The sequence below is a fragment of the Eubalaena glacialis genome, chromosome 13 (assembly GCF_028564815.1).
Source record: "Eubalaena glacialis isolate mEubGla1 chromosome 13, mEubGla1.1.hap2.+ XY, whole genome shotgun sequence".
Taxonomy (NCBI): Eukaryota; Metazoa; Chordata; class Mammalia; order Artiodactyla; family Balaenidae; genus Eubalaena; species Eubalaena glacialis.
The window spans coordinates 46,236,403-46,256,353 of NC_083728.1; the positions used below are offsets into that span (position 1 = coordinate 46,236,403).

The window sequence follows — 19,951 nt, forward strand, 5'->3', positions numbered from 1 at the left end:
ACTGTGTTATGTTTATCGTAGGCAGTGGAGTGGCCCTTGGAAACCCTCATGGACATGTATGTCACGAGTTGTCAAAGCGAGGCCTCCCCACCAATAAATTTCAAGACCCCAAATTGGGACTTACAGTTTCCCCTGCTTTTAGAATAGGATAGCTGAGATAACAAGCAATTTCTAAGTTCAATGACTTAAAATAATCAAAGTTCTTTTCTCACTTAAGCTGGGATGGGAGACAGGGTCAGGGGAATTCTGCTCCACTCAGTCATTCAGGGACCCAGGCTCCTTCCATCTTGAAGCTCCACCAACTGTGAGGGCCTGCAAATTATCCACTGGATGCTCTGCATCTGGCTGGCAGACAGTAGAGAGATAGAGCCTAGAAAAGGCACACACGCTCTTAACCCCTTCAGCCTGGAGATGACACACATCACATCTGCTCAAATTCTATCTGCAAGACCTCATCATATGGCCCCATGTAGATGCAAGGGAGGCTGGGAAATGTTTTCTGTGTGTCCTAGATGAAGAGGAAACAGATTCAGAAAGCATCTGGCCAGGCTTCATGAGGAATCAGGCAGTGTGCCTTGTGTTACAATGAGTATTTGGTATCTTACAAATGCATCCACCATCGTGATGTTCTTGTGGTTCAGCCTTAGCAGACTTAAGCGAACACTCTATGAGGATGACTTGTCTAGCACCATTTGCATTCTCACCCTTACCCCCATTTTTCAGCAAAAAGACCAGTTGTATATTGGAGAGTTGTTTCTACCTGCTAATAGATGATCCTAGGCAACTTCCAAAAGAGTAAGACCATTTTTTTCCCAGCCACATCATTTAGTTGTTCAACTGACATTGAACATGTCTTATGCCCATCACTGTGCTAGGTGGTGGGAATCCAAAAATGATTAAGACACAGTCCTTCCCTAAAGAGCATCTCACCTATCTATGGACAAAAGGAGAAAAGTTAACTGATAGAGCAAAGGGTGCCACAGCAGAGATATACATCAAATGCTAGGGGAGCAGAAAGAGAGCTCCCAGACCCCACCCAATCAGGAGGCTCATAAAACCTTCTCCTTTCGCAGAAGAAGTCCAATTTATTTTCCAAGACAAAGGATTGGGAACAGTAGCCAACCTTTCTACAGCACTTGCCTTTCACAGTTCCTCTTCATAGCAGCTCTCACAGATTAGCTCATTTAATCAGCTCACTGAGGCAGGGACCCATTTTACAGATGGGGAAACTGAAGCCTGGAGAAGTTAAGCAACTTTGACCTCAAGGGTCAAGACCTAGGATCCATCTCAGACAGTCTGGGTCCAGAGTCTGTCCTCTTAACTACTATGTTATTCTGCCTCTCTGGAAAAATAAATAAATAGCACATCTTTTAGGACAGTAAAGTGTATTTAGAAAGGAACAGTTAGATTGGAAGATAGGAATGGGAGGAAAAGGCCAGGGTGGAACTGAACCTGGGTTCAGGAGTAAAGCTGAACCTGTCTGCCCAGACCACATGGAACAAGGTCTCTCTGAGTGGGGGTCAGACCCTGGACCTCAGAATCCCTCCTTTGCCTGTTAAAATTTAACACCCATCCTGGGCCCCAGCCCCTTCCCTATATACCAGTGGTTTTCCAGGTGTGGCTCCCAAGCCAGTTGATCAGCATCACCCAAGACCATGATAGAAATGCAAATTTTCAGACCCCACTCCAGGCCTACTGAATCAGACTCTCTGGAGTGGGTCTCAAAAATCTGTTTGAACAAGCCCTCCAGCAGGCTCTGATCTGGAACAGTGGGGTCCAAAGCACCAGTGTTTCTTAGTATGGTTTCTCATACTCACCTAGGCAATTTTTTAAAAATCCCGATGGCTGGACTTCTCTCTAGATCAATTAACTTGGGATCTCTGGGGGTGGGGCCCAAGCATCAGTGTTTTTTAAAGCTCTGTGGGTGACTCCAATGTGCATTCCAGGTCAAGGGTCACTACGGTCCTTCTACTGAATCAGAATGTGCAGGAGTGAGACCTGGGGTCTTTCTTGGCTTCTTTGTTTCTTTCTTTTTTCAACCAAGGTCAGCAGGTGATTCTCATGCTTACTAAAGTTTGAAGACCACCACTTAGAAACAACTTTTTCATCTAAAGCTTTCACAGAATATATTCTGCCAAATTTATGAACATTAAGAATACTCCCTCCATTTCAGTCTTGAGGGTAGAATTTGCTTCTGCTGGGGCAGTTACTGTGGCTACCAGAGCCAACTTCACCCCAGCTTTCTAGATCTATAATACCTGGGGAGTGAGTGCCCTGCATCTGGATCTTACAGCATCCCTGGGTTATGGAGAAACTCCCATCTTTGATGATTTTAGAGTCTCTCTTAGTAACGTCACCATCATTAGACTAGACATCAGGATTGCTACTTTATAAAGAAAATCTTGTCCCTTATGATACCTCTAAAGCAGTGCTTCTCAAACTTTTATGTGCACACAAATCACCTGGGGCTCTTGGTAAAGGCAGCTTCTGAAGCCGTAGATGCCGGAAAGGGCCAGGAGCCCTGGTGAAGCTGACACTGCTGGCCCTTGGACCACACTTTTAGAAGCGAGACCGTAGGTGTGTAGCTTACATGCTACAGTAACTCAGTAGCATTTGCAACGTGGATGAATAATTACTGCTTCTCAGTCTGACTCACAGGGAACATGTGATTTCCAGAATTCTTTACAGCATCAGATGAGCTAAGTCCTCTTTTATTTCAATCAACAAGAAAGTATAGAGCAATTTCTAAGTATTTATCCCTGTGTCGGGTGCTGTGGAGGATACAAGGAGAGAATATACAGCCCAGGAAGGTGAGGTCCATGCAGTGGCAAAGCAGTGCACGTCACTGAACCTGAGGACTTGCTTCCTCGTCTGAGACCAGCTACAATTGCCACAGGAACTGGGCTTAGTGGAAGATGTTGATCTCAAATATTTGAAGGTAGGATTTTTAATAAGAATGTAAATGTCTGTGGCCAAAGAGTATTTCAAAAAATCGTAGATGAATAAGTAGCACGTAACAGCATCTTTAGAATAAATTATAAAATACACAACAGAAGATAGTTAGACCTAGTTTGTGATTGAGTCAGCTCAACTTTGGACGGTATGTGTTTGAGATACTTAAGGTATCATCCAGGGCAAAGAAAGAGTCCAAATAAATATTTTTCTTTCACATAGTAGTATACCATTCCCCAGATTGCTCTGAATAACCTGCATAATGAAATCAGGTGGACACGGCTTAGTGTAACTGGGCTGGGACTCAGTCCTTTGCAATTCTCTGACCGGTCATGGTCTTATTTTAATAGATCCCACAGTGATTTTTTGCAAGGGTTCTTCTTTGTAATGTTAAATTATGGCCACATAAGTGAGTATCTTAAGGAAGGGCTGCTGGGGCCGGAATCAAAGTTGCTGGAATATCAGGATATAGAACAGAATATGGCCAGAGTGGGCAGATCTCAGATCTACTCCCAGCTCTGCCAAGTTTGAGCTGTGTGACCTTAATCAAGTACCTTAACCTCTCTGAGCCTCAGTTTCCTTATCCATAAAAGGAGAGTGTTTCTACCTACCTTGCAGGATTGTTATAGGAGTTCAATCAGGGTGTGTAGACAGAGGAGCTGGTTAAGACAGGCCCTCAATAACTGGCAGCCACTATCATCTAGGATTAGGGTAGAGGCTTTCCAGTGGCCGAGCCAAGACCCAAGTCATTTCAGTTGCCCAAACACTATAGCTGGCCCACAGAACTCTAGTGCCCTGAAAGTATATAATGACCACTTTAAAATTTCAAACAACATCCCTGTAACCCAGCCCTCAGCCCACTGCCCTGTGGATTGTTCTCTGCCCTCACCAAGCTCTTTGATGTCACAGATAGGGGCTGTCCAAACACCACGTAAATGTTCACAGGGACTGTTTTCCGCTGTCTTTGTTGTCATCTTTGTAATTACTGCTGCTCAAGTTCATCTTCTGCTCTGAGTGATGCGCTGGTAGGTGAGCCAATGAGAACAGGCTTATTTTATTATAGCAGAAAGGAATACTGCCCTCAAAGCTGTGTCCCCCAGTCAGAAATTCCCTTTCTCTCCTGCAAACACATTAAACAGATAGAAATCCCCACGAGGAGGGGCTTGGATGGGGTGTTCATCGGGGGCTGCATGCTACAGACACTTCCGGAGAATGGGCTGACGTGCCCACTTTTCCCCAAGAGGTTGTTTCACTTCGTTGCTAGCCCAATAGAAATGATCAGCCACATGGCTGTATACATGTTCTGTGCCTAACTTTGGGGGACCAGTATTTTAAAATGTTTGGAAAATAAATGGCTTTGTGAGCATTTAAAATAAAGACATGGCCTTGGTGTGGTCTTTTTCATGTTTCTTGTGCTAGGGGTTTGTTGCATTTCTTGGATCTGTGGGTCTACAGTTTCCATTATATTTGGGAAATTTGGGGCCATTATTTCTTCAAATATTTTTTCTATTACCCCCACTTCCACCCCTGCCCTCCCACTTTGGGGACTATAATTACATGTGTATTTGTATGCTTTAGGTTGTTCCACAATTCATCAATGTTCTGTTCATTTTAATCCATCTTTTTCTCCCTGTTTCATTTTGGATAGTTTCTATTGTTATGTCTTAAAGTTTACCAATCTTTTTTTTTTTTTGCCGTGTTGAATCTGCCATTAATCCTATCCATTAAAAAAAATAAATAAACCTCAGGTTTAGTAGTTTTTAATCTCATTAAATGTGATTTGGGTCTTTAAAAAGAAAAAAAAATTTTTTTAATAAATAAATAAAATAAAATAAAGACACGGAGACAGCCACTTAGTGAAGTAATAAATCCGTCATGGTTCCAGGGTCTGCTAGCCATCCAGAGAGCATAGCATAGGGAGGGTTGTTATAGTGTATTTGTGACAGTTAGCTTTTGCTGCTTTAGAAACCGCCCCTAAAACTTAGTGGCTTAAAAGAGCAAATGTCTTCTCTCTCAAGAGTCTGCAGATTGTCTGGACTGTTGTTCTGCCCAGGGCTGGCTTGGCTGGGGCCGCACGGTTTAGCATGGCTTCATTCACAATGATGGGGTCCCAGCTGGACAGCGGGGGGTGCTGGGATATCTGGGCCTCTCTCCTTCTGGTCCCTCACCTTCCAGGACACTAGTCCGGGCTCTTCATGTGGTGGTGGAAGACTTCTCTACAGTAAGAAGGCAAGCCCTAATGCACAAGCACTTTTCTAGCCTCTGTTTGCATTATATTTGCTATTTTCTCATTGGCCAGAGCAAGTCACATGGCCCAGACTGGGGTTGGTGTGAAAAGGTAGTAACCAAGGGGGTGGATACAGGGAGAAGAATTATGGAAGTCATTTTTCACATCATCAGACACAGTATTAGCATTCAGTAATTCAGATCCAAGAAACCAAAACAAGAAATTACCTCCAGCAGAGATTCCAAAATGGTGTGTTTAATGCTAAAATCTCAAAGTTCAGGGATGATATTTCCCAAAATTATTGCAACAGGGAGGAAAGGTCGCCAGAAATTTCTAGATGGTTGAGGCCCCATTGCTTCTACTGAGCCAAGCAGGACACCTCTTGGCATCATTGAATCATGTCTTAGGCCGGTACCCACCCCACAGGTGACATGGACTCTACCTGTGTGATTTAATCAGCTTTTTCCGACTGACCCACTGCCCCCTTCTTATGAGTCTAAAAACAGTACCATCTTTACTGGTGACTTTTTGGTCTGGTGGTTGTTCCCTTTAACAAAATCTGGTACAGGTGATTCACACAGGAGGCCCTGAGTGTGTTCACGTGAGCGTATAACCCACTACACATGGATACACCGGCTGACAGGAGTGCTATCCTGTGATTGTTCCAGGCACATCCCTCGTGTTCTCGCAGAGTTTACCAAGAGGTCTGGGAGGGAGTAACCACGGCTCCCTCCTCAGCGGTCTGTCCAGTTCCACTGCGTTGATGCCCAGGAGGAGATGGGAGAGACGGAGGCCGCTGATGGGGGGAAGCAGGCCCACCTCCCTCACAAGAGGCAGTAGTTTCAAACATCTGCTTGGCCCTGTGGTTGGAAAACCATGTCTTAGAAGGAAATCAAAGTTTGGAAAAATCCCTCTGGGGAAGTGGGGAGAAACGGATGGGGCCCCTGGGAGCAGGTGAGGTGTGAGCAGACTCTTGGCTCTGGGTTCGGGAAGAGGACCAGGAATCCCCCCACCAACTCTGCATGATGGGCTGAGACTCGGTGGCCCTGGGTTTGCCTGAGCGGCATTCAGTGTGATCACCCTGTAAACAACGGCCTGGGAGCCTGGCACGGGGCCCGCGGTTCAGGTAGAAACATGTGTGGACTGCATTCTTGCCAGGCCTTCGTAATAACAATCACCGCGACCTGTTCTGAGCAGAGCGGACCCCTTCCCTGCAAGGCACATGTCTGGGGCTCTGTGCTTGGCCCTGGCAGAGGCCCCAAGTCTGGAGGAAGATTTGGATAAAGCAGGAAAAAGTAGTTCAGAGGGGAGATGCTGCAGAAAGGGTCAAGCTTTAGAGATCAAAGATTTAGCACTAGGGCCCAAGCTTTCCTTCCTCTTACCCTTATGACCTTGAATGGGTCACCCAAGCACTCCAGGACTTAGTTTCCTTACTTTTAAAAAGAGGAAGTTAGTCTAGATAACATACCAACCTGTCTCACGGCTCTCACACTCCCAGGCCCCCCTAGTCTGATCCACTTCTCCTTTTTCCATACCACTCATCGATTTCTGATATATTGTATAATTTACTCATTTTTTTGTGTTTATTGATTATTGTCTGAATCTTCTCACAAAAATATTGGTACCACAGGGCAGAGATCTTTGAAAGCTTTATTTAATGATATATCTCACATACCCTGATTTGTGCCTGGCACATAATAGGGGCTCAGTATTTGTTGAATGGATGTTGAGTGATGACCTCAAGGACCATTTCTAGCTTTACCATTATGTATCAGTTATCTACTGCTGCATAACAAACCATTCCAAAACTTGGTGACTAAAACATCAGCAGTGTATTATTTCTCATGATTCTGTGGCTCAGGAGTTCAGGTGGGGCCCCACTGGGCATCTCTTCTACTGCCAATGGCATCAGCTGAGTTCAGCTGTCCACTGAGAAGTGCCTGGAAAGTCCAAGAAGGCTTCATTCCCATGTGTAGTGTTTTGGGGGCCCTTCATGTGACTCCTCTCTTTGTGTGTGAAGGAACTGATGGTGGTCATTTTGGAAAATCCCTACCATATTATTCCATGGCTCCACACTCTGTGAATGTACACATTCTCAACAAGCACTTATTGGGCACCTTCTAGGGGGCAGGCCCTGGCCATGTGCCCAAAACCTCAGACAGAGTCCCTGCCATTACTAAGCTAATCCCTAAAATGAACCCTAGAGCCATAGGCTTTCGACTCCAGCTGGCATCTGGCCCCCTCTAACGGTGGGAATGTCAGAAATGGACAGTTGGCTGGCAGTTCAATGGGGGAGATTTGGGGACTCTTTGGCCAAGGCTGGTGACCATCTCCCTGGTTCTGTTCCAGATTCCACAGACGGTGAGGGAGACTGGAGTCTCTGGTCTGTTTGCAGCGTCACCTGTGGGAACGGCAACCAGAAACGGACCAGGTCTTGTGGCTACGCGTGCACTGCAACGGAATCTAGGACGTGTGACCGTCCAAACTGCCCAGGTGGGTTTACGCAGGGGTGTGGCTCCACATTCAAGGGCAGCTTTTTTTTTATTTTATTTTTTTATACAATTTTTAAGGGTTACACTCCATTTACAGTTATTACAAAATATTAGCTATATTCTGCATGTTGTATACAATACATCCCTGTAGCTTAGCTTATACCCAACAGTTTGTACCTACCACCCCCCCGCCCCCTATATTTCCGCCCCCCCCCCACTGGTAACCACTAATTTGTTCTCTATATCTGTGAGTCTGGGGAAGCTTTTAGTTTATATTTAAAAACTTATAGAAATTGACTTCTTACAGGGCAACCATTTTCCTAAGAATTCTGACCAGACTGGGACAAGAGACAAGTAATGAGCTTAGTGGATGAAAAGATGGATTTTCTGAGCCTTATACACAATTGCAGTAACTGTGACTTAGAAGACAATGCCACCATGTACTTAATTTAAAGGAGGGACTCTGGTTAATTTGAGCCTTTGATGTGGGATGGGTTGTACCTTAAAGAGACACATGAAGACAGGCGTTCATGGTCTAATAAGAAAGCCAGGACCAGAGGCTTAATGGCTGTCTACAGAAAAACCATGTGTTAGCCTGGGAGTTGCTGAAGGCTCTAGAGGGAGCAAATTGGGGCAACTTGGCAGTTAAGTATCACTTTAAACTGCATTGTCAGTGTTTTTAAAACTTAACTAATTACAAACTTGGTGAGAGGCCATATTGGGGTGAAAAATAATAGTGTCTATAGCAGTAGTTATCAAACCACTGCCCATGTCAGTATGGCCCACACATTTTTAAAGGGTTATGAAGAAGGAGGAAGAGGAAGAAGAGAGAGAGGAGGAGGAATAATATGCAACCAAGACCGTATGTGAAATGAACTTATTTACAAAACAAAAATAGACTCGGAGACACAGAAAGCAAACTTACAGTTACCAACAGGGAGGGATAAATTAGGAATTTGGCATTAACAGATACAAACTACTATATATAAAATAGATAAACAACAAGGACCTACTGTATAGCACAGGGAATTATATTCAATATCTTGTAATAACCTATAACGGAAAATTATATATATATATATATATATATACATGTATATATATCTGAATCACTTTGCTATACATCTGAAACTAACACAACATTGTGAATCAACTATACTTCAATAAAAAAAGACCATATGTGAACCACAAAGCCTAAAATAGTTACTTTCTGACCCTTTACATAAAAGTTTACCAACTCCTGGTCTATAGTTTTCCATCTACCATGTGTTCCCCATGGTCAGGTAGAAAACCAGCCTAAAATACTATCTCAGGCTCTTCCAAGAAATCACACACTCCAGATGGCTTCCTCCGAAAGAAATTTCAGAGGCAGAACATTTGATCCCCACACCCCAGACTTCCTTTTTCTACCCCTAGAAACTCTGTTCTAAATCTCTCAGGCTGAGATTTAGAACAAAAAAGTGGAAGAGCAAAGGGATTTCTGCGGAGAGAGATCAGATTGGCGATGTGTGTGATAGCAAAGGGGTGTATGCAGAAAACAGGGCTGATGGTATGAGAAGAGGCAGTTCTAGCCCCCGTCAGCCATGCAGGTGGATTTCCAAAAGTGGAACAACCATCAAGATGCTTGTCCTGATCTTTCCAGTGTTCACCATAATGAAGCTGAGTTAGAAGTCTGGTGGAATGGGATTTGGATGGGTAGAAATAAACCAATAAATAATAATAATATGAGAAGGGAGAAGAGGAGGAAGGCAGGAAGAAATGAAGAAGAGAAGGAGGGGAAGAAGAAGATGATGATGAAGATAAGATGAAACAAAAGAAAATGAAGATAAAGATGAAGGTGTAGATTGGGAAGATGAAGAAGGGAAAAAAATGATAACAAGGTTCATGAAGAGTAGGACTTTTTGAGTATTTAAGTATCAAGCAAATTTCTAAGGTCTTTGCATGTGTTACTTCATCTAATCCTCACAATAACCTCATGACCTAGCTATTGATGATGGTACTCATTTGGCAGCTGTGGAAACTGGGGCACACAGGCTAACTTGCCTAGTGTCACACAGGCAGCAAGTGGTCCAGCTGGGATTTGAATCCAGGCAGTCTGATTCCAGAATCCATGTTCTTAACCATTAGACTCTTACACCTCTGTCAAGGGGAAGGGTATCGGGCTCAGCCACACGTGAATACAGACAGCATTTAATGTCAGGGCTTGGGCGGGCTTGCTTGTTGCTTTCTCTCCCAGAGCTGGCACCCAGACCTAAAGCAGTAGACCTAGATATCTTGATAGCAGGTATCTTCCCTGCCGCCATTTTGAATGCTTCCTTCTCATTTTCTCTCACCACTGAGAGCAGCATGGCCAGCAGCCCTGTTCATACATTTTCTTCTCATCTGAACTTGCCCTCCTTCCATCCTTTCTGCCTTTCTGTTCTTGACTCTTCCAGCTTTTCAGGGCTCCCTTGAACATGAAGGATCTCCTTTTGCAGGATCTCTTTCCTTTTTTGGTGTCTTGATTCTCAGGTCTACTGGAAAAACTCATGGAACAGGCCATCTCCCTGGCCTGGCAGTGATTACACTGTAAAAGTTTGTCCCTTAGGCTGACCATACAAATAAGTTCTAGGGGCCTCACATAAAACCAGAGAGAGCCCCTTAAAGGAAATCAACGCATGCTTAGCAAGACAGTCAAGGTTCTCCAACAAATAATCCACGTTCCACGCTCCTTCCTCTCCTGACTGCCCCCATTTACAGGGGATTCCTGTTTGCAAAGGAAGCCTGGGTGGGGGTAGTCATTTGAGGAGGGGAGGGAGCCAGGAAGTTTGAGGCAAGCTAGGTTCAGTCGCTCAGAGCAAGTAATAACAAGCCCAGGTTATTCTTTTTCTTAAATGTTGAATTTGGGGGTTTTAAAAAAATTTATTTCATTCAAGTATAGTTGATTTACAATGTTGTGTTAACTTCTGCTGTACAGCAAAGTGACTCAGTTTTACATATATATATAGACATTCTTTTTCATATTCTTTTCCATTATGGTTTATCACAGGATATTGAATATAGTTCCCTGTGCTACACAGTAAGACCTTGTTGTTTATCCATTCTATATATAATAGTTTGCATCTGCTAATCCCAAACTCCCAATTCATCGCTCCCCCAGCTTATTCTTTTTGAAACATCATCAGCAATGCTAAAAGTCCCAGCATATGAGAGATCTGGTCTTTAGCTACGGACCGCTGCATCCTCAAAATGAACTAGACAAATATTCAAGGGGAAAATGTCAGCCAACACTTACCACTTGGTACTCTATGTGCTTTCTTTACACATAACTCATTTAACTCATTCAGCACTATGAGGTGGGTCATAGGTCCTCCCCATTTACAGATGTGAAAACTGAGTCACACAGATGTTCCAGGGCTTGCCCAAGGTCACACAGCTAGTAATGATTTGGACCCAGTGAGTCAGTCCTCAAGACGGGTGTTGGCCACGAGACAAGTTGTTAACCACTACTCTCTACAGCCTCTAGTTTAGTTTGCCATCCTGACACCTCTAGATAGACAGCCATCCTGACGCATGTCCCGCACCGCCCAAAATCCCATTCCTAGGCCCAAGGAATGAGTTCCTTAGGCACATTCAGGCACATTTGGATCTGATTTCACGCTGCAAATGGTATCTGGGGTTTTAATATATTTTATGCTCTCTACCTGCTTTTTACTGTTTCCTCTGTTGGCAAGTTTCTGCCCATGAGTAGTAATGAATACAAAAAAGGCTTTATTCAAGTGTATTTGTTTTTTTTATTTGCCAGTGGGGCGGGGTGGGGTGGGGTAGGGGGTGGAGGGCTGACTTTTTCCATATAACTAGGGAAAATGAGCTCCTGTCTGTGTTTAGGAATCGAAGACACCTTCAGGACAGCTGCCACCGAAGTGAGTCTGCTTGCGGGAAGTGAAGAGTTTAATGCCACCAAACTGTTCGAAGTTGGTAAGGAAAGTTTTGTTTTTTTTTTTTCTTTTCCATCCAAATATTGATCTAGCATTTTGGAGATTCCTTCTGCCTTTGCCGTGCCATCCTTGGATCCATTTAAATGTTTCGTTTTCCTCTTACGGGGTCCAATTTTCTCAGCATACTTCTTGCTCGCTGAATATACACCAAGCAAGAGAGAGCAGCCGCCCCATTCCCCCTGCACCAGATGGAGCCCAGCAGCCCTGCTGTGTCTGCCCCGCCAGCCACGCAGCATCCATAGCACGCGGGCGGGACGCCCTGCCCCTAGCTCGGGATCCGTCCACGCTCGGGCCTCGAGCCTCAGGGCATCTCTTCTCCCAACTCTCACCGAGTGTCCCCAGTAAAATCAAGATACGGTGATGTCAGTTTTCCAGCAGAAGGACGGGGGGGAGGAAGGAAGAGAATGGGAACTTTCTCGACATTATGCCTCCCCCATCTCACTCCCCGCCACGTGAATCTTTCGTAACCCTTTGGTACACCCTGCTACTCATCTGCTTGAAAATGCTAGAGCAAGTACAATGAACGTGGACCAAACAAAATTGAAAGTGTCTACTCAGCAAGGGGAAAGCTTGCTGAATAAAAATAGCTCCACGTGCTTCTAGATGTAATTCTATATTACAGAGCGGTGAGACTCCTTCTGCCCCATTTCTTTTTGCCACCCCCCAAAACCCTTTCCTCACCTCTTCACTCTGCCCTCCTCAGCCACACTGGAGTCAGTTTGGAAATTCTGTTGCCCGGGGTTTCCATCACAGTCCTTCACGTGCAACCAAAACGCCGTTAGCAGAAGCCTTCTGCACACACAATGCATTTGACCCAAAAAAAAAAAAAAAATTAAAGACTATTTGCGGGAATTTTGCATAAAATGATAAAACAACAAGATGGGCTTTTGGGGAAGAGAGCGTCTCAGGCCTCCCCCCATATCTCACCCCACAGGCAGGCAGCTATTTGCCCTTTCACAGGGGATGGGACCAGCTGCATCCAATGGACAGCTGAGGACACACAGGGATGAGGGGGGATGGCGGGTCAGGCAGGTTCTGGGCAGGAGCAGACAAGGCTCACACGCAGATCAGGTAATAGAGGAGCATTTGATGAGGGCCTTTTGGCAAAGGTGTGAGCAGGTGGATGGAAACCAAGAAGGGCTTGTACAGAACCCTGGGGCTGGCAAGCGTGGGGAGCCCTTACCACCCACTGGCCTGAAGGGACCAGGGGAAGGAGTGGTTCCCAGAACCACTGTGTAGAGAGGGCTGCCTGACAGCACTTCCGGCTCCCAGAAGGAGGTAGCCAGCCTGTAACAGTGAGGGAGGAGCCTCCGGAACAATACCCTGACTTCGCTCCTCCCTCCCTCTGGTCCCTGACCCGGTCCCGCCATTGGCTCGCCCCAATTAGAAACCAGGGCTCAGGGAGCCCACAGATCTGGTGCATACAGGGCAGCCTTCCATGGCAAGGAAAAATGTGGAATAAGGATGTAGAAGACAAATGGAAGATGCCCAGCAGAGATGAGAAATGCTTGACTAGCACAAGGTCAAGTTTCTTAACCTACTTCTGCCTCAGTTTTCTGATCTGTAAAATGGTCTAAGGTAATGGTGCCTACCTCCTAGACCTATTGTAGAGTGAAATGAGTTAATACTTGTAAAGCATTGAGAACGTTCACACTGAATACTCCATGTAAATTTGATAAAAAATAAGTCAAAGGACCTATGTCCTGTACATGAATTATGATGACCTTCTACTCTGGAGGAAAAATACAAAGCTATTTTCTGGGGCCTCGCTGAATTTTGTTTCTGAAAACCCTGCCCTCTGAGGGAGACCCCCACTGGCTTGCAGACACACACTTCCCAGGATGGACCCTCCAATCTCTATGCAACTGCTCAGTCAGGGGCTCTCGGGGTAGAATCATAGCACTCAGCCCATCCCCACAGGCAGCATCCTCAACCCTGTTCTGTGTACTCCCTGCTTTCCCTCTGGTTTTATCCTCATTGCACTTTTTGAGATCAGTGCAATTTTTATACCCAGTTTAGAGATGAGAAAACTGAAGCACAGCAAGGTAGAATACCTTGCTCAGGGTCACAGAGCCACTAAATACTTGAGTTGGGATTCGATCCCAGGCAGTCTGGCACAAGAGCCCAGGCGTTTCATCTTAGGCCAGGCCTTTCCGAGCTCCTGGGAGGTGCCCCAGCTCTCTCTTTCTCATATCCCTCAAGAGAAACCTGAGCACCCCTGCAAGCTGCCCCCCAAGCCCGACCGTTTGATTTTCACTCATGACACCACTAGCCTCCCAGGCACCTGGGTCAGAGCTGGAGAGTCACTTCTGATACCTTCCTCCCTTCCCCCCAAGCCCACCAAGGCCTGGCAGCCCTACCTCCCCGACTACTCTTGATCCCACCCGCTGTTCCCTCCCAGAGTATCTCACCTGGGCTCTTACAACTGGCATCAGCACTGAATCTTTCTTCCTACTGCATAGCTCAGTGAAGAGCTCACCGTCACTCAAAAACCTTCAGTGGTTCCCTAGTGCCCTCTGAAACGAGCCTAAACCACACTGAAGACCCCATGACCTGACACTAACAACCTTCCTTCCCTATAGCCTCTGCTCCAGGGAAACTGAACGTGTACCCTGCCCCCGGACTTCTTCTGCATAACTGTGGCTTGCACACTTAATACCAGCCTGGATGGCCCTCCCCTCCCCCGGCCCCATCTCTGCTCTTGTATGCAGTCTGAGTCAGGTCCAGCCTTCTGAGATGGGACTGGACATTCCAGAGAGTCACTGGGGAAGCGCCCGGGAAGGATAGAGGGGAAGCAGCAGGAGTAGGCAGGGAAGGCTTTCAGACCAAGATGCAGGCCTGACCCCTGCAAAGGGAGGGAGGGAAGGAAGGAGGACTGGGAAGCAAGGGCCTCAGAGCAGCTTGAGGAAGTCTCGGCCATGCCAACGGGGACCCCCAGCAAAGGCTGCCTGACAAAGGGGTCCCCCGTTGGGCAGCACCCGCGCCAGGCTCAGTCATCGACCGCGAGCAGCCCCGGGGGAGCACAACGTGATGTGAAAACCACGGCAGATCCACGGCAGCTACAGCTGGAGGCCACCAGGCAGCAAAGTGCCCCCAGCAGGCTTCCTTGCCGGAGCTCTGAGCAGGACACTTGTAGCCAACATGCAGCCCTGAAGAGCCCCAGGGCCAGCCCGGTGTCACACACTCCTTGAAGCACCCCCTGACTTGCACTGATAGAAATGACACTTTTTAGCACCGGTGGGACTTTTTGCTTTGGCCCCCTTAACGCACCCCACATTCCACCATGGCGGGAGGCCTTAGATATGGCTCATCTTACCCGCTGCAGCTTCCTGAGCCACACGCGGTGGGAAACCTGCCACTGCCCACACCACGTCCCTACACCCCAGCAGCCCCTGTGGTTCTTTGCCTGACGGCGTGCTCTGGCCCCCAGAGCCACCAGCCCGTGAATCCACGGTCATCCAGAAGTCCAGGAGCAACCCCCTATCAGTGATTGATGGGAACTGGTGGATAATACCCAGATCCCCGCCAAATAAAATAAAACATCTCTCTTCAAAGACTGTATTCAAAGGATTATTGCAAAAGGGAAAGGGCCTATTTGCAATAGAGAAAACACTGTGTCTATAGGCCTGCAAGCATCTCAAGGGTTAGGCAAAAGGTTTTCTTTTACAGAGGAGTAAATAAGGTTAGAAGAACCCCACATGAGGCAGTGGGATGGAAGGCTGGTGAGATCAGATAGGGCATCAGTGAATGTTCTGCCCTGAGACCAGCCTATTTTCGGTAGGGACCCCTAAGGAGAGGCTATATGCTGGCCCAGGCAGAGGGTAGGTCAAAGTTCAGGGGCTTGAGAAATATAATATGATATCGCTTACATGCAGAATCTAAAAAGAAATGATACAAATGAACGTATTTACAAAACAGAAATGGACTCACAGACTTTCATAGAATGAACTTATGGTTACAGGGGTGGAAGGGTGGAGGAAAGGGCTAGTTAGGGAGCTTGGGGTTGACATGTACACACTGCTATATTTAAAAAGGGCAACCAGCAAGGATCTTCTGTAGAGCACAGGGAACTCTGTTCAATGTTATGTGGCAGCCTGGATGGGAGGGGAGTCTGGGGGAGAATGGATACATGTATATGTATGGCTGAGTCACTTTGCTGTGCACCTGAAACTATCACAACATTGTTAATTGGCTCTACTCCAATACAAAATAAAAAGTTAAAAAAAAAAAGTTCAGGGGCTTGAAAGAAGGGGAGAATATTAACTAAAGTTTAGTTGGGATGCGTTTTGTTCTGATTGGGAATGAGCAGTTTAGCTAATCATTTATGAGACCAAGAAAGGGAATCTGGAGGGTCTGTGTCTGGTTTTGTCATAGGTAAACAAGGCAGCAGCTGTGAGTCTTACCAAGTCCTGCGGGGAAGAGGGTTCTTACAGTAAGTGGTTTTCCAGAATGCGCAAGGGTGGGGGAAAGTCTTAACCTTGGCTGTTTCCCAGAATCACGGGGCTTGGGTAAAGTTCCACCCTGTCACTGGATGGGTTTCCCAGGTCCAAGGGGAAGATGCTGCAGTTTCTACAGTGGTTACTTGTTTGATCCACATCCCATATTGCCACCCTCCCTTCCCTGTCCCACCTCCCTGCTCCCTGCTGGTGTTTCCCAGAATCACTTCCCAAAGAACCATTTTCACTGGCATCTTTGTCTCAGGGTCTGGGAAAACACAAACTGAGACATTCACTAAACCAGAGGTCCTGAACTCTCATGACTAAGGGACCAAGAGCGAACACCCATGAGTGACGAGATCAGGTAGGGACTGTGGTGAACTGGGGACCTCCTGTCTTGACCAAGAAGTGGTCACTGGTTACCTGTTCACAAGGCAATGCAGGACTGACGTCAACCTATCTTTGGGTTTTTCAAATGAAACCAGGAATCTACATTAATAAGTGGCATCACATAATTCTTAAATGTTGGCAATTAATTCAATATTTTTTAATACTGTAAGGCCAAACACTACACACCTCTTGGGGCAGGTTCTGGCTCAAAGTCTACAGGTCAGTGTCCTCTGGCCTAGATATTAAATTCCCTAAAAGCAGGGACCACCAGCCTCTTCCTCTTTGAGACCTCTTCTCATAGGGATTTGCATGTAACGGTTTCCTGCCTAAGGTTAAGAGGTTAGGCCACTAGCCTAGTTTAAAACAGTCAGTGAGTGGCAGAAATAAAACTTAGTCCTACAAATATCCCTTTGAGGCATTTTCTGCCACTCATCGCTTATTTAGAGAGAAGATTCAAAATGGCCCTCTGAATTATTGTTCATTTTGTTATGGGTGAAAATGGGGTTACAGTTATCTAGGAAAACATGGAAAATATGGTTTAATTATCCTCCTTTTTTTGTAGACGCCTACTAAAACTTAGGGGTAATAATATCATATCTTTCCACAAAAAATTTTAATGAGGGAAATACAGTGATGATTAAGTCTAGATGATGGCATCTGGGTAGTCATTGTATACGTATATTCTCTCCACTTTTCTATGTATGTGAAAAGTTTTCATAATATAAATTAAGGAGTTGGTGGGGCCGAGAACAAAGTTCCCAAGTTCAAGGGCCATGATCGTGTTCACCCATGGCCTGGGGGTTCCAGGGGCTGCCAGTCAGGGAAGGGAGAGGTTGACTTTAAAGTCATCAGGCAGCCGGTTTTGCATGCGATCAGAGGGTTTCTCTGGCCCGTTTCAGACACGGACAGCTGTGAGCGCTGGATGAGCTGCAAGAGCGAGTTCCTAAAGAAGTACATGCACAAGGTGATCAACGACCTGCCCAGCTGCCCCTGCTCCTACCCCACCGAGGTGGCCTACAGCACGGCCGACATCTTCGACCGCATCAAGCGCAAGGACTTCCGCTGGAAGGATGCCAGCGGGCCCAAGGAGAAGCTGGAGATCTACAAGCCCACGGCCCGGTACTGCATTCGCTCCATGCTGTCCCTGGAGAGCACCACACTGGCCGCCCAGCACTGTTGCTATGGCGACAACATGCAGCTCATCACCAGGGGCAAAGGGGCGGGGACGCCCAATCTCATCAGCACTGAGTTCTCAGCGGAGCTCCACTACAAAGTGGACATCCTGCCCTGGATTATCTGCAAGGGCGACTGGAGCAGGTATAACGAGGCCCGGCCTCCAAACAACGGACAGAAGTGCACAGAGAGCCCCTCGGACGAAGATTATATCAAGCAGTTTCAAGAGGCCAGAGAGTATTAAAGAGACACCACCTCTGTTGTTCATGACACAAACGCACTGCACTGATCCGCCACCTGGCACAGAGTCCCTCTTACCCGCATACATGTATATGTACATATACCACGTGAGTATTTGCCGTAAGTTACACTAGGGGTGTGCGCCAGGCCCTTGTGACTGCCATCTGAAGCCACCGTTGCCTCTTCAATGCCAATGGCTTCCTTGGAACTCTTCCTAGGGGGGATGTCCTCAGGAGGATGGGGAGAAAGAAGCTGGAAGAAGAACCTGGAGGTCATAGCAGGTGGGATTCAACTCACACCCCGGATCCAGCGTTTCCGAGAGAAGCAAAGGGGCGAAGAGAACGAAGTTGTAAACATGATAAGCAGTTTTTATATATAACTTATTTAATATGAATGTGACTTATACGTCACCTTTTCTCTGGAGTTGTCATCGTGAAACTATTTAATCACTTCTGTGAGAGTTCAGAAAGGGGCTTAGGGAGATGGAAGAGAAAGGGAATTTTGTAGTAATGACTTCTTTAAAAATAAAGAATTCAACAGAAAGATATCAAAACAAGGAAACACCCACCTGAAACCAAGTGTTAGTTAGCCAGTGAGGTACCTTGATGAAGTCTCAGCTTCCAAAATGCCCTTGCCTCAGCCTGGGTAGGGAGTGGGGGTCAAATGGGTATTTTAGGAGAAAATCTGAGGCCTGGTTTTAAATGGACTTTAAAACAAAGGCCAGTATTAACACAATGCTATGATTCTACTAAAAGACCCCAGAATAGAATTTCTGCTCATGCCTTAATAGGTTCAGAAGGCTACAGGAAGGTCAGACATAAAAACAAGGAGTAGCACTTTTCCAAAGAAAAAATGCAAAACAAATGGGGAGAAATCATGAACTTCATTTCATCTATTTTATTTTAATACCAACTTAACAATTTTTTTCTCCACAATATAGTCTCAGTAAATAAATATAAAAACAAGGAGAGGAACTCAAGTCTAGGAAAACCTAATTTTTTTATGTTTTAAGAAAGAAAAAAAATACATTATTTTTGTAAAGTATTTATTGAGTCACTGAGTCTTGTGCATCAAGCAATTGTAATATGGCCTGGTTCTGTAGGGTGGAACTTAGGACTAATAAAAAGTTGGTTCTTATGCAATCTTTACTTGCAAAACTCCAGGAAAAGAGATTACATAATAAAATCATAATAAAATGTGTTACCTACAGTAAATGTGTTACCTGCAAATATTTATGATACGAATTCCATAAATAGCCCTGGTAAAGCAGGGCTTCAAGGCAGGGGAGAGGAAGGTTCAAACCACGTAGAATAAAAGGCTCATTGATTGATTTGATGGTGGGTGGTATAAGTCATAGCATCTTTGGCACCAATAATATCAACCCTGCCCCCAGGAGGCTAGAGCTCGATGATACACGTGCAAATTTTTGCCCACCCAGAGCTAAGAAAGAGCTAAGAAATCCAAGCCAGAGCAAAGGCTTAAGACAGCCCAGGTGAGTGGGACTGCTTCCAGACAAAATTCTGCAATTACAGTAATAAGTAGAACTCCTCATTGTGCAAATTATTCCATTTCCAGATGAGGAAACCAAAGCTCAGAAAAAAACAGATCACATTGGATCTATCATTCATTTCCTAGTCCAGTGCTCTATCTACTATATCAGCCTACCCTTAGGTTCTCATAATAAAATCTTGTTTTAATGGAAAAGCTCTTATCAGTCATTTACACTTTAGAATGAGTTATCCATGTATTGCCCACTCTCAGGATATTTATATTTAAGACCTATTTCTAATTATGGAATGAGAATCCTTATTCACACCTGAAGGAAGTTTAGGCAACTGAACTGGTAAGGAGAAAATCAGTAGGTCCGTGTATCAGGGAAGCAGATTTGGTTCCTAATAATAGGAAAACCATTTTTGCCAAAAGAGTTGGTTGCAATGGAATGCATTGCCTTTGGGATGGTGAGTACCCTGTCAGGACAGGTATTCAAGCAGAGCTGGAGATGAATCACATGAGAAGCTCATTTTAGTGAGCAGGAGAGACAAAAATGTACAGCAATAACCCCCT

At 45.6% G+C, this 19,951-nt stretch overlaps 1 protein-coding gene across 2 annotated transcripts in view; it reads left to right on the forward strand.

Moving 5' to 3' along the window:
* The window catches only part of ISM1 (isthmin 1), a 79,199-nt gene extending 61,236 nt beyond the window's left edge, over window positions 1-17,963 (forward strand). For both annotated transcript variants that reach the window (XM_061208224.1, XM_061208223.1), the window contains exons 4-6: window positions 7,529-7,672; window positions 11,539-11,628; window positions 17,374-17,963. In XM_061208224.1, coding sequence (XP_061064207.1) covers window positions 7,529-7,672; window positions 11,539-11,628; window positions 17,374-17,891 — 752 coding nt within the window. In that variant the 3' untranslated portion in view covers window positions 17,892-17,963. The remainder of the gene's footprint in view (window positions 1-7,528; window positions 7,673-11,538; window positions 11,629-17,373) is intronic.
* Window positions 17,964-19,951: the final 1,988 nt, after the last annotated feature.